Source organism: Chiloscyllium plagiosum, chromosome 35 (assembly GCF_004010195.1).
Source record: "Chiloscyllium plagiosum isolate BGI_BamShark_2017 chromosome 35, ASM401019v2, whole genome shotgun sequence".
NCBI lineage: Eukaryota > Metazoa > Chordata > Chondrichthyes > Orectolobiformes > Hemiscylliidae > Chiloscyllium > Chiloscyllium plagiosum.
Window position 1 is genome coordinate 38,177,542 of NC_057744.1, and position 13,489 is coordinate 38,191,030.

A 13,489-nucleotide genomic window follows, 5' to 3' on the forward strand; every position below is an offset into this window, starting at 1 on the left:
GGTGAAAATGTGTTTCCTTATGTTCCCTCTTAATATTCCGCTATTTATCTTTAATCTGTACCCTTCCGGTCATTTCCACGTATGGAGTCAGTTATTACGAGGGGACATAGCTTTAAATTAAGGGGTGGTAGGTATAGGACAGATGTTAGGGGTAGATTCTTTACTCAGCGAGTCGTGAGTTCATGGAATGCACTGCCAGTACCAGTGGTGGACTCTCCCTCTTTATGGGCATTTAAGCGGGCATTGGATAGGCATATGGAGGATAGTTGGCTAGTGTAGGTTAGGTGGGCTTGGATCGGCGCAACATCGAGGGCCAAAGGGCCTGTACTACGCTGTATTCTTCTATGTTCTATGTTCTATGTTCTAATACCAGGTTATAGTCCAACAGGTTTAATTGGAAGAACTAGCTTTTGGAGCGCCGCTCCTTCACCAGCTGGTTGTTCAGTGTCCTTGAAGAGACATGGTAGTCGATTAAGCACAATGTAGGAGCAAATTCCTGCAGATGCTGGAATCTGTACTGAAGATAACAAATGCTGGAGATCACAGCGGGTCAGGCAGCATCCATGGAGAGATGACTCTTCAAGTTTAGGTGACTCTTCATCAGAGCTGAAATGAAGTGTGGAGGGGACAGCATTTATGCAATAGTTTGGGGTTGGGGGGGTGGGGGGTGGGGTTGGAGTGCTGGGGAAGAAAGGTTGTTGATAGCTCATTTCTTCCTTTCTTTTAGCTTCGCTTTTTCCATTCTCTGTCAGTATGTCCTCTTTCAACTTCCCCCACCCCAGTGGTGGTACTGTCTGTTCTTCCCAGTCTGACAGTCCAAACACACCGTTGTTCTGCTGTTCTCACATTCCAATCACTTAATCTGAACTGTGGCATCCTTTCTCCCCAGCACTCCAATCCTGCCCCCTCCACACTTCATTTCAGCTTTGATGAAGAGTCATCTAAACTCAAAACATTCGCTTGCTCTCTCTCTTTCTCTCTCTATAAATGCTGCCTGACCTGCTATGATCTCCAGCATTTGTTGTTTTCAGTACAGATTCCAGCATCTGCAGTAATTTGCTCCTCAGGGCTGGTGCAGTGTGGGACAGGAGGTAGCAGGTGTGGAGGAGGAGAGTGGCAGATTGTGGGCAAGGGACTAACTGGATGAGGGAGAGGGGATTGGCGGGGTGTAGAGATATGTTGGGGAGTGGCAGGGGAACCAGGGAGGCTCCTGTTTAAGCTTTAGCTGGAGTCTTCTCTGAAGCAGCTGCAGGCTGCAGGTGAGGCAAGGGGCGGGGGAGCATATCCATTCAGAGGCACCTTCCCACGAATTTGCAAAACCTTTTGGGTTCAGAAAATTCCAGTCAGCCCCCAAATGGGAGCTGAGCTGCAGCTGAGACTTAGAAGGCAGGATAGGCCTCAAAGCCTGCCTAGAATGTTAGCTAAACCAGGAAAATTGAAAATGTGTTGAGGAACCTAGGAATAAAACATATGGGAAAACCGTAATATCTATTGCACTTCCTGTCCATTCTAATTTGAAATGTTTTGGCCTCAGTCTGAAACTGATATCAAACATATAAAAATTTATAATCATAATTATTAAGAGTATATGTTAACTTGAGACACATTGCATTTTCTTGCAAATGCTGGAATATTCAAATTGAAATGTTTTTGCAATGTTTTGTTTACAAACCTTTGGGGAATAAAGATAACCGTGCCTCCACTCTGCCAAGGCGAGACTGCTTCCAGGCAGCTGTCCCTCGGTCCCATGTCTCAGGGGTTAGCAGACCAAGGGGAAACTTTCAGCGCTTCCATTCTCTGCGTGCCCACCATTCTGCCCATTGTCCACACTTCTAGAAAACTGGCTCATGGTAGAAAGGGGTGCTGACCTGTAGCATAAACATTCAGAGCCAACCACTCCTTACTCAGTCCCCTATTAAGGTGCCTCCATTGGGGCAGGGTGGAGTTTAACAATATTTGCTAATGGATGTATCTGCTCTTTTCAGATTGGCTTTGTGCTGTATCCACCCAGCGGTGGACCCAAGTGGAACGAAACTGACCATGGAAATATCATGTTCATTACACTGTGTTTCTGTTGGCATTTCGTAGTGGCACTTACTATCATGGCTATCAGTTACACACTGATGTACTGGTGAGTTCATACTGACAATGGGTGTGAAACAGGGTTGGAACAGATCAGCACACACTGTGTTTCGTCGAACTAACAGAAAAATGCTAAACACAATGGTTGTCATTTCAAAATCGTCATAATGTCTGCTGAATGTGTCAGTGACAGGAAACATTAGTCAAGAGACAGTCGTCACTAACAACCCCACTTCACCCTCTCGAACACTCTCACAATATCCAACATGACCTCAACACTGGGTCCAAATCATGGAACGCGCTCCCCAACAACACCTTCATCACACGGACTGTAGCAATTGAAGAGAAACTTTATCACCATAACACCATAGACATAAGAGCAGAAATAGATCATTCAGCCCATTGAGTATGCTCTGACAACTCTGGCAACTAGAGATGGCTAATTAATGCCACAAGGGTCTTAGTACCCATGGTACAGGTACTGACACTGACTCCGAGACTGAAGATGTCTGTGACTAGGAGTTCTGTCAATGCATATCTGCAACCTTGGGAGGGTGGAATGTGGCACAGGTCGTCTTACTCTTGAAGTTGCTAATCTCCTGGTTTCTTTGTAGGTTTGTAAAGATAAAATCCCGCAAGTCTGGTGCAATGGAGCTGGGGGAGCTAAAGAGCTCAGAGAGGAACTCTCATATCAATCTGCTGAATGGTTCTGATGAGGAATGAACACTCTGATCGAGAAGTAGCCCGTAGATATTCCTCAATCAACATTGAGAAGCTAATCAATTTTATCCAATTATTTTGAACTGTGAACTTTAAAAAAACTGCTTCCTTCTGCTGATTTGCTGATTGCTGTGGGGAGAGGGAGAGGGAGAGGGGGAGGGGATGGGAGTGGGAGTAAGAATGAGCAGAAGGGGCATGCAGCAGCAGCTTGGGACTGATGATGACCCCTGGCTAGCAGCATAGGAGCTCAGACAGGGATTGGTCTGGAAATGTCAGTCTTGCCTTTGCCAGCAGAGTAGATTTCACAGGGGCATTAAGGTTTTCAGCAATCAGACAGGAGCAGGGTTTGAGTTAGAATTCCTTCCTCGATGATGGAATCTTTGAGAGAATATTAGAATTTACAGGAACAGGAAAAAAACGTGCAGACATCCAACACCCTATAATCGCATCTCCTGGGTTAAATGTGAAGAGTTTACAGGTGACTGAATCACTGAATTTAAAACATTAGGTTAGACTGTGTGTCGGTCTTTGCTCCCCCCAACCTCCTCCTCCACCCTCACCCCCATGGATTCGCCTTATGTCCTCATACCATTTTTTCTCAATAAGCAATGTAATATTTTCATTAAAGATTTGCATGAACTGTAAACCTCACTGCCCTGGGACAAGTGCAGATTCAAGGAAAGGATCCTCCACTGATAGAATTCTGATCACGCTCTTGTTTTAATTAATACTTCTCTACTTTTGTCTCTAACTTATTTCAATAGTTTTATTACTTGTCCAGTTTATATACGGTGTTATGTAAATTGAAGTACCTCGGATTTCTTCAATATTTTCTTTTAGGATGTGGCTGCAAATTGCTGGCATTCTCATTGTCTCCAAAACAATGCAACCTTAACTTTAAATAAATGAGTGAATTGTAATGACTGTGTGAACTAACTTGATTCTAAATTTTTCCACTCAGTCCTCTCCATGCACCCCAGCCATTTTGGTCTGAAAATGAAACTACTGCAATTGGTACATTTTTTCCAGAATTATAATGTTGTCAGTGGCAATTACAAAAGAGACAGGATCTGCCCAAAAGCTTCCTTTTGGGACATTCAAATAGGCTAAGTTCTCATGAGGTCAGGCTATAGGAACAGGAATAAGCAATTCAGCCCATTAGGCCTGCTCATTTTAATGTGATTATGGCTGATAGAACACTTCAGTGCCTTTTGTCTGCATTATCCCATAACCATTTACAGTATTGCTAGTTAAAATGCATTAACCTCTACTTTAACGATTCTCAAAAACTGAGCATCCCCAATTTGCCCAATCTGTCTTCACAGTAGAGTCCCACCATCGCAGGAACAAGCCTGGTGAATATTCATTTCACTCACCCCATTGGCAATCAGATTTGCCCCGAGATAAGGAGACCGAAATTGCACACAGTTCTACAGGTATGGTCTAACCAAGCTCCAATCCAGCTTTTACTTTCATTAGTGAACATAACAAGATACAGTTCAGTTGGTGCTGTAGAATATTGTTGGCTTGTAAGGCCCAGCATCAAAACTTGCCTCACTATTTAAAACACTTTTCTTGTGATATTTTTAGTTGCTATTTGTCCCTGCACTAAGCCTACACTTATACAATTAAATTCCTTTTCTCCATACACATTTCCATGTTCTACTGATTGATCGAAAGGATTCTGATCTTCCTGACAAAGCTGGTCATTCAAGTAAAAAAAATTAAATTGAATTGAATTGAATTTATTGTCAGGTGTACAAGTGAGAAGGGTAGAGTGAAAAGCTTTGTCTTGCGAGCAATATAAGCAGATCACAGAGTTAAGTAGCATAGAAAGTAAATAATAGTCAACAGCAGCAAAAACAAAAATACAGGTACAGATGAATGTTAAGAGTTTGTGAGCTCATTCAGTATTCTAACAACAGTAGAGTAGAAACTATTTTAAGACTGGCTGGTGCATGTGTTCAGGCTTCTGTACCTTCTCCCAGTGGTAGATGTTGGAGAAAAACATTGCCAGGGTGGGATGGATCTTTGAGAATGCTGGCAGCCTTTCCTTGACAGCGGTGCTGGTAGATGGATTCTATAGACGGGAGGTTGGCCTTTGTGATTGTCCGGGCCGAGTTCACCATTCTGGGTAACCGTCTCTGATCTTGAATGGTGCATACCAGGTAGTTATACATCCAGACAGAATGCTCCCGTTGGCGCACCTGTAAACGTTGGCAAGGGTATTCGCCGTCATGCCAAATTTCCTCAGCTGCCTGAGGAAGAGGAGACGTTGTTGGGCCTTTGTAACCAGTGCGTCCACATGAAGAGTCCAAGAAAGCTTGTAGTTGATGATCACTCCCAGGAGCTTGACATTCTCCACTTGCTCCCCCTCTGTGCTGTTAATGTGTAAGGGGGCATGAGTAACATCCCGGCAAAAGTCAATAATGAGTTCCTCGGTTTTGTTGGCATTGAGAGGTAGGTTGTTCTCAGTGCACCATTCCTGGAGACATCCGGTTGAGGTGGAATCAATAGCTCATATTTCAGATTGATGAGATTTTGATTTCTTCCCCTGCTCTATCAATCCATAAGATTTCTCTGATATAAATTGATGCAATCATTTTTAAAGAAATATTAGAAAAGATGTTTCTGAATATTAATGTGGTGGATATTACTAAGGTGAAGTTTAATATTTTTTGTTGCTGGATTAGTAGGGAACAAAATTTCCCTTTCTTTGACTCAAAATAGTTAATTGGCCCTCTAATTCTGACTAAATTCATAGATTCATAGAGATGTATAGCATAGAAGTAGACCCTTCGGTCCAACTTGTCCTTGCCGACCGATATCCTAAATTAATCTAATCTCATTTGCCAGCATATTTGGCCCATATTCTTCTAAACCCTTCCTATCCATATATCCATCCAGATAGCATGACAATTTAATTGAAGAGTGGTAGAGCTATGCATTAAGAATAAGCTTTAATATTTTTGTTGTGACCAAGAGGTGAGAAAGAGTGGAGTGACTTGCCCCTCCTCAGTTGGTCAGGACACTCACTAACTTTGGACATAGGAACCTCTCCACCATTGGACACATTGGACCTCTCCATCGCATCCATTAGTTTTACACACCAATCCAAACAATGTTCTATTCAACCTTATGTCCCTCATACACTCCATGCAACCCATGCCCCCATTGTCCCTATGCCATCGATAGTCACAGGTGAGGTGCCGGAAGACTGGTGGTTGGCTAACATGGTGCCACTGTTTAAAAAAGGTGGTAAGGACAAGCCAGGGAACTATAGACCAGTGAGCCTGACGTTGGCGATGGGCAAAGGTTGTTGGAGGGAATCCTGAGGGACAGGATGTACATGTATTTGGAAAGGCAAGGACTGATTAGGGATAGTCAACATGGCTTCAGGCATGGGAAATCATGTTGCACAAACTTGACTAAGTTTTTTGAGGAAGTAATAAAGAGGATTGATGAGGGCAGAGCTGTAGATGTGATCTATATGGACTTCAGTAAGGCATTCGACAAGGTTCCCCATGGGAAACTGGTGAGTAAGATTAGATCTCATGGAATACAGGGAGAACTTGCCATTTGGATACAGAACTGGCTCAAAGGTAGAAGACAGAGGGTAGTGGTGGAGGGTTGTTTTACAGACTGGAAGCCTGTGACCAGTGGAGAGCCACAAAGATCGGTGCTGGGTCTACTACTTTTCATCATTTATATAAATGATTTGGATGTGAGCATAAGAGGTACAGTTAGTATGTTTGCAGATGACACCAAAATTAGAGGTCTAGTGGACTGCGAAGAAGGTCACCTCAGATTACAACAGGATCTTGATCAGATGGGCCAATGGGCTGAGGAGTGACAGATGGAGTTTAATCTTAGCAGGACTTATACACTTAATGGTAAGGTCCTAGGCAGTGTTGCTGACCAAAGAGACTTTGGAGTGCAGATTCATAGCTCCTTGAAAGTGGAGTCGCAGGTAGATATGATAGTGAAGAAGGTGTTTGATATGCTTTCTTTATTGATCAGAATATTGAGTACAAAGTTGGGAGGTCATGTTGTGGCTGTACAGGACATTGGTTAGGCCACTGTTGGAATATTGCATGCAGTTCTGGTCTCCTTCCTATTGGAAAGATGTTGTGAAACTTGAAAAGGTTCAGAAAGGATTTACAAGGATGTTGCCAGGGTTGGAGGATTTGAGCTATAGGGAGAGGTTGAATAGGCTAGGGCTGTTTTCCATGGAGCATTGGAGGCTGAGGGGTGACCTTATAGAAATTTATAAAATCATGAGGGGCATGGATAGGATAAATAGACAAGGTCTTTTCCCTAGGGTGGGGGAGTCCAGAACTAGAGGGCATAAGTTTAGGGTGAGAAGGGAATGATATAAAAGATACCTAACGGGCAATGTTTTCACTCAGAGGATGGTATGTATACGGAATGAGCTGCCAGAGGAAGTGGAGGAGGCTAGTACATTTGCAACATTTAAAAGGCATTTGGATGGGCATATGAGTCGGAATGGTTTGGAGGGATATGGGCCAGGTGTTGACAGGTGGGACTAGATTGGATTGGGATATCTGGTCTGCATGGACGAGTTGGACCGAAGGGTCTGATTCCGTGCTGTTGTAAACCTCTATGACTATGCCAATTTATTGCCAACTCCCAGCACATTGCCCCACTCTCTCTAACCTCTCCCCCTCATGATCTCATGGTCACATAACACACTGTCAACCACCCAGACCCATGCAAGGGAATGGCTGTCACTTCTTGACTTCTTAATGGAAATATTTACCAAGGCGAGAAATGGTTTACAGGAGATGTAAGAAAAACCATTTTTACCCAGAGGGTGGTAGAAATATGGAATACGCTGCATGTGAGAGTGTTGGAGCCAAAACTAGGATTGGTGTAGTTTGGTGTTTGCTGGTGGACATAAACTTGGTGGGCTGAAGGACCTGTTTCTACGCTGTGTGACTCCATGGCTCAAACATAAAACTGTGGCTTGCAACCATCTCATGAATTGTAAAACGACATATCACATATAAAACAAAACTGTTGATCAAGGCATGTAAAGAAATCAGAGCTGGAGAGCAGGTTTCCTGGCATTAACCAATGTGAAGTAATTGTTTCCTGATCTCAAGGAGTGATATTTATCTTAAAATGTTAAATTAGACTTTCATGGATAATTTACTGATAATTGTTATACTAATTCATTTGATGATATAAATTCACAGCTCAGAAAAGACCTTTCATCCCATTGAGTCTGCATCAACATAACTGTTGCTAAAAGTGTACTAATCCCAATTTCCTGCATTTATCCCACGTTCTTGAATGTTATGATATTTGATGTACTCATCCAAATAATTTTAAAATGGTTTTAAGGTTCCCAGCCTCCACTGCCTTCCCAGATAGTACATTCTAGATTCCCACCACCCACCGAATGAAAACATTTTTCACCATATCCCTTCTGAATCGCCTGCTCCTTATCCTAAAACTATGCCCTCTCATGATTCACCCCTCAACCAAGGGGAACAGCTGATCTCTATTCACCCTGTCCATCTCCCTCATAATCTTCTACACCTCAACCATGTCCTTCCTCAGTCTACCCTGCTCTAAGGAAAACAATACAAGCCTATCTAGTCTCTTCTTATAGCTCAATTTCTCCATCTCAGGCAACATCCTGGTGAACGTCCTCTGTACCCACTCTAGTGCTATTCCATCCTTCTTGTTGTGAGGTGACCAAAATTGTACGCGATACTTCAGTTGTGGCCTGACCAACTCTGCATTACCTCCTTGCTCTTATATTCAATGCCATGACAGATGAAAGTAAGTGTCCCATATGCCTTCTTAACTCTACTATTCATGTGCTTTGCTGACTTCAGGGAATTGTGAATAATTACTGCAAGATCCCATTGTTTGTCGAAAGCTACCCAATGCCCTGCATTCATTAGATACTGCCTCATCTTGTTTCTTCTTCCAAAGTGCATCACCTCGCACTTATCAGGATTAAATACCATCCACCACTGGTCTGCCCATCTGACCAACCCATCGACATCTTCCTGGAACCTACAACCGTCCCCTTAACTATGTTAGGTTATAATTGCTATAATACTAATCCAAGTAAAGTTTAAAGGTGCCTCACTTAAAAATGTTTTTAAAATATAGTACTTTCATTAATTCTAAATTTAAAGCTGCATATTGTCAGCAGATCCCTCCTGCCAAAACAGGATGGCTCTTAAGGGATCTGTGTTCGATAACTGAAGCTTATCAAGAACATCAGCAATTGCTATTGTTTGTAAAAGATTAAGAATAAATGCAATAATGGGTGCTCAGAGATGCTGAAGAAAACACGGAATGCCCTCACAAGATGTTAGGAAATACAAGTACAAAGTTGAGCACAAGACGTTTAAATTTACCGAGTAATAAAGAACAGCAGCATTTGAGCTTGTGTGGACAGAAATGATTGGCCTTATTGAGTCAGATGATCAGTACGTCTGGGGATTATGAGAGGATTTGGACAATTAAACGCAAACTACAAAACAAGAAGGCAACACTTAATCATATGTCAACAGATGTTAATGCTGGATGGAGCCTAACATCTCATTAAAGAAGCTGAATATGAAGGAATTCATATGACACTTAGCAGTTATGTCACAGATGAACCATGGTATGTTTGGAGCTATAAACTACTGCCTAGATATTATAATCTCTGGTAACTGTAAGGAGACCTGAATTGAACATAAATACCTAGAGACCAGCGTGGCTAAATCGCCTGTTTCTGTGTTCAGTCTCTCATTTTTCTATGATTTGAGCTCCCCTTCCTTTGTCCTTTTGGTTTCTCCTGATATTGAGAATTTGACTCTCAAACAGCTTTGTACTGAAATTCCTTTGCAGGTTAAATGGATTGTGCCTGATGCACGTATGAAAATTGTTGTTTGACCGGTTAGGCCAGTTTAGCTCCTGCACTGTGGGTGGTTATGTTAGTGATAATTAGGATTCTATTCCATACTCACTCAAGAAACAGCAGCTCCTACTAACATATATATCCTCCACTGGCCATGACCTCAGCTTGTACTAAATCCTACTGTTCCTGCAGTACCTGGGGGAAAAATGACATAGAAATCAGAGACAGCAATAAGAAACTAAATATGAGGAAATATACAAGACAACAGCAAACAGAAACCTCACAGCAACCAGCACCATCTCAGATACTAAAACAGCATTAGCAGATGTTGTACAATTTATGTAAAGATAAAGTCACCGTCCAGACTAGAGGGCTGTCCTCTTATTAGAAAGAAGCATCTCGTGGTGGCTTAGCCTGATGATCACCACACCTTGGTGAGGGCAGAGCTTGATGAAGATAGTACTTCATGGTAACTCAGTTGGTACAAGAATTGAACCCACATTCATAACTATTTATGTAGGCTCTAGATGTGAACAGGGATCAATGTCAGATCTCATCACTGGGCAATCAGACAATTTCATTGTAGGCTGTGGATATGCACCATATACAACTCCATCTCATACTTACTATTATTTACTAAAATATCCTGGAAACATGTTACCACGAAGGGAATGGAGTGTGGACTTGATATTCCAGCAACACATTTCCATCTCTAAATTTATACATGCCAATTAAGATTCAAAGAGGGAAAGACTGCAGCACATGAAGTAAAAGTATGAGAGAGATGGGCAATTGAACTAAACCATTCGGCCTCACAAGTTTTGAATGCATTGCTATTCAATAAGATCATGGCTAATCTATTTGTATTTCAAATTCCACATTCGCATCTAACCCCATTAACATAGCTAACTGGCTAGTCTATATGTTGGTGTACCAGGGAGGGAGAGTAGCCAAGGAACTCCACCAAAAACTAAAACACCTAATTGAAAATTCACACCACTCCATTCACTCCACCCAAGAATTCTTGAACACCATCAAAGACACCAAGATAGAAGAGGATGAAATAATAGTCTCCTTTGATGTTATAGCCCTCTTCACATCAATTAACATCAATCTGGCCAAAGAAACACTGGCATCACTACTATGAAAACCAGGACCACAAACACTAGACAACATCCTCAAGCTAGTGGACCTCTGCCTCACAACCCACTTCCAATAACATTCAATACATTCAATAACAAAACCTACAAACAAGTCAATGGAGCACCCTTGGGATCCCCAATATCAGAGCTCATAGCGGAAGCATTAATGCAGAGAATTGAACAAGCTGCCCTCCCATCTACCCAACCCAAACGTTGGGTCCACTGTGTGGATGACACCTTTGTCATCACAAAACAGAACAAATTAAAGGAAACATACAACACCATCGGCAATATCCTGACAGGCACAAAATTCACAAAACGGGAGGAGAACTACAACAGACTCCCATTCCTAGATGTACAGCTGAATGTACAGTTAATGGGGAGCTTCAAACCAGCACCCACAGAAAAACAACAAATACAGACCAAGTACTTAGCTTCAGAAGCAATCATCCCACCACCCACAAACAGAGCTGCATCAAGACATTACTTCAACAAGCTACATCACACTGCAGCACCCAAGAACTACAAAAGCAGAAGAAAAATGTCTGCATCCAATGAGCACAATTTGCCAAATCCTCAGAAACAAACCCAAACAAGCAGACACAACACAACCAAAATCTATAGCCACATTACCTTACATCAAAGACATATCAGAAATGACTTCTAGCCTACTCGGACCCCTTGGCATCATGGTAGCCCACAAACCAACCAACACATTTAAACATTTGAACCTAAGGGATCCATTAGACAATATCAGCAAATCTAACGTTATTTACAAGATACTATGCAAGAACTGTAAAAAAACACTACATGAGACAAACAAACAGGAAATTTGCCATCAGGATACACGAATACCAAGTGGCCACAAAATACACAACCCACTATCACTAGTTTCAATACATATAGATAAAGAAGGACACCACTTTGACTGGGACAACATGCACATCCTAGGACAGGTGAAACACACGAGAATTCTTAGAGACATGGAATTCTAACCAGAACTCCATCAATAAACACATGGATTTAGATCCTAACTACCTTCCCTTGAAAAAAAGAACTGGAAATGACATCATTCACCTAAAGAAATAGAGAGGCAGGACATACCACCAGCGCTTCACCGGAGTCTCTCACTGATGATATTACCTCGTTTGGAGATGAAAACAAATCTTTCAGTTCAGTGAGCTAATTTACGTACTTATCATCAACCTGAGCTACAGTTCTTCTCAAAAATTGCTGTATGTTACTTCCTCAAAGAATTCTAGCAGATTTGTCAGGCATGACTCCCCTTGATGAAACCATACTGACTTTGCCCAATTTTACCATACACTTCCAAGTATTCAGAAATCTCACCCTTCACAGTGGATCCTACGATCGAGGTTAGGCTAATCAGTCTGTAATTTTCCATCTTTTGCCTTATTCCCTTTTTAAACAGGGCAGTCACATTAGTGATTTTCCAGTTCTCTGGGATCCTCCCTGATTTAGCAATTCCTGAAAGATCACCACTAACACCTCCATTATCTTTCAACCTATCTCCGTTAGAACTCTTGCGTGTAGTCTATCTGGTCCAGGTTATTTATCTACCTTTAGGGCAGCACGGTGGCACAGTGGTTAGCACTGCTGCCTCACAGCGCCAGAGACCCGGGTTCAATTCCCGCCTCAGGCGACTGACTGTGTGGAGTTTGCACATTCTCCCCGTGTCTGTGTGGGTTTCCTCCGGGTGCTCCGGTTTCCTCCCACATTCCAAAGATGTGCAGGTCAGGTGAACTGGCCATACTAAATTGCCCGTAGTGTTAGGTAAGGGGCAAATGTAGGGATATGGGTGGGTTGCGCTTCGGCGGGTCGGTGTGGACTTGTTGGGCCGAAGGGCCTGTTTCCACACTGTAATCTAATCTAATCTACCTTCAGGCCATTCAGTTTTTCTAACACCATTTCCTTGGTGATGGCCATCATACTCAGCTCTGCCCCCTCACTCTCTTGAGCTTTTGGGATATTCCTCATGTCTTTCACCGTGAAGACTGACAAAAATAATTATTCAGTTCCTCAGCTATTTCCTTGTTCCCCACTACTATCTTCCCAGCATCATTTTCCAGTGGCCTAATGTCCACATATGTCCTTTATATAGCGAAAGAAACTCTTATATATTCTAGGTGTGGCCTCACCAAGACCCTGTATGACTGCAACAACTCATGCAGGCCAACATACCATCTGCCTTCTTTACCGCCTGCTGCACCTGCATACCTACATTCAGCAACTGGAGCACAAGGGGACTCAGGTATTGCTGCACATTCCCCCTCTCAATTTACAGCCATTCAGGTAATAATTAGATTAGATTAGATTAGATTACTTACAGTGTGGAAACAGGCCCTTGGGCCTAACAAGTCCACACCGACCCGCCGAAGCGTAACCCACCCATACCCCTACATTTACCCCTTTTACCTAACACTACGGGCAATTTAGCATGGCCAATTCACCTGACTTGCACATCTTTGGACTGTGGGAGGAAACCGGAGCCCCCGGAGGAAACCCACACAGACACAGGGAGAACGTGCAAACTCCACACAGACAGTCGCCTGAGTCGGGAATTGAACCCGAGTCTCTGGCGCTGTGAGGCAGCAGTGCTAACCACTGTGCCACCGTGCCGCCCACGGTTGTTGGA

The 13,489-nt window shown here is 42.8% G+C and overlaps 1 protein-coding gene across 1 annotated transcript in view; it reads left to right on the forward strand.

Annotated features, from left to right (window-relative positions):
* Window positions 1-3,722, forward strand: part of tmem45b (transmembrane protein 45B) — a 48,978-nt gene extending 45,256 nt beyond the window's left edge. The window contains exons 5-6 of the mRNA XM_043676945.1: window positions 1,986-2,131; window positions 2,697-3,722. Coding sequence (XP_043532880.1) covers window positions 1,986-2,131; window positions 2,697-2,805 — 255 coding nt within the window. The 3' untranslated portion in view covers window positions 2,806-3,722. The remainder of the gene's footprint in view (window positions 1-1,985; window positions 2,132-2,696) is intronic.
* Window positions 3,723-13,489: the final 9,767 nt, after the last annotated feature.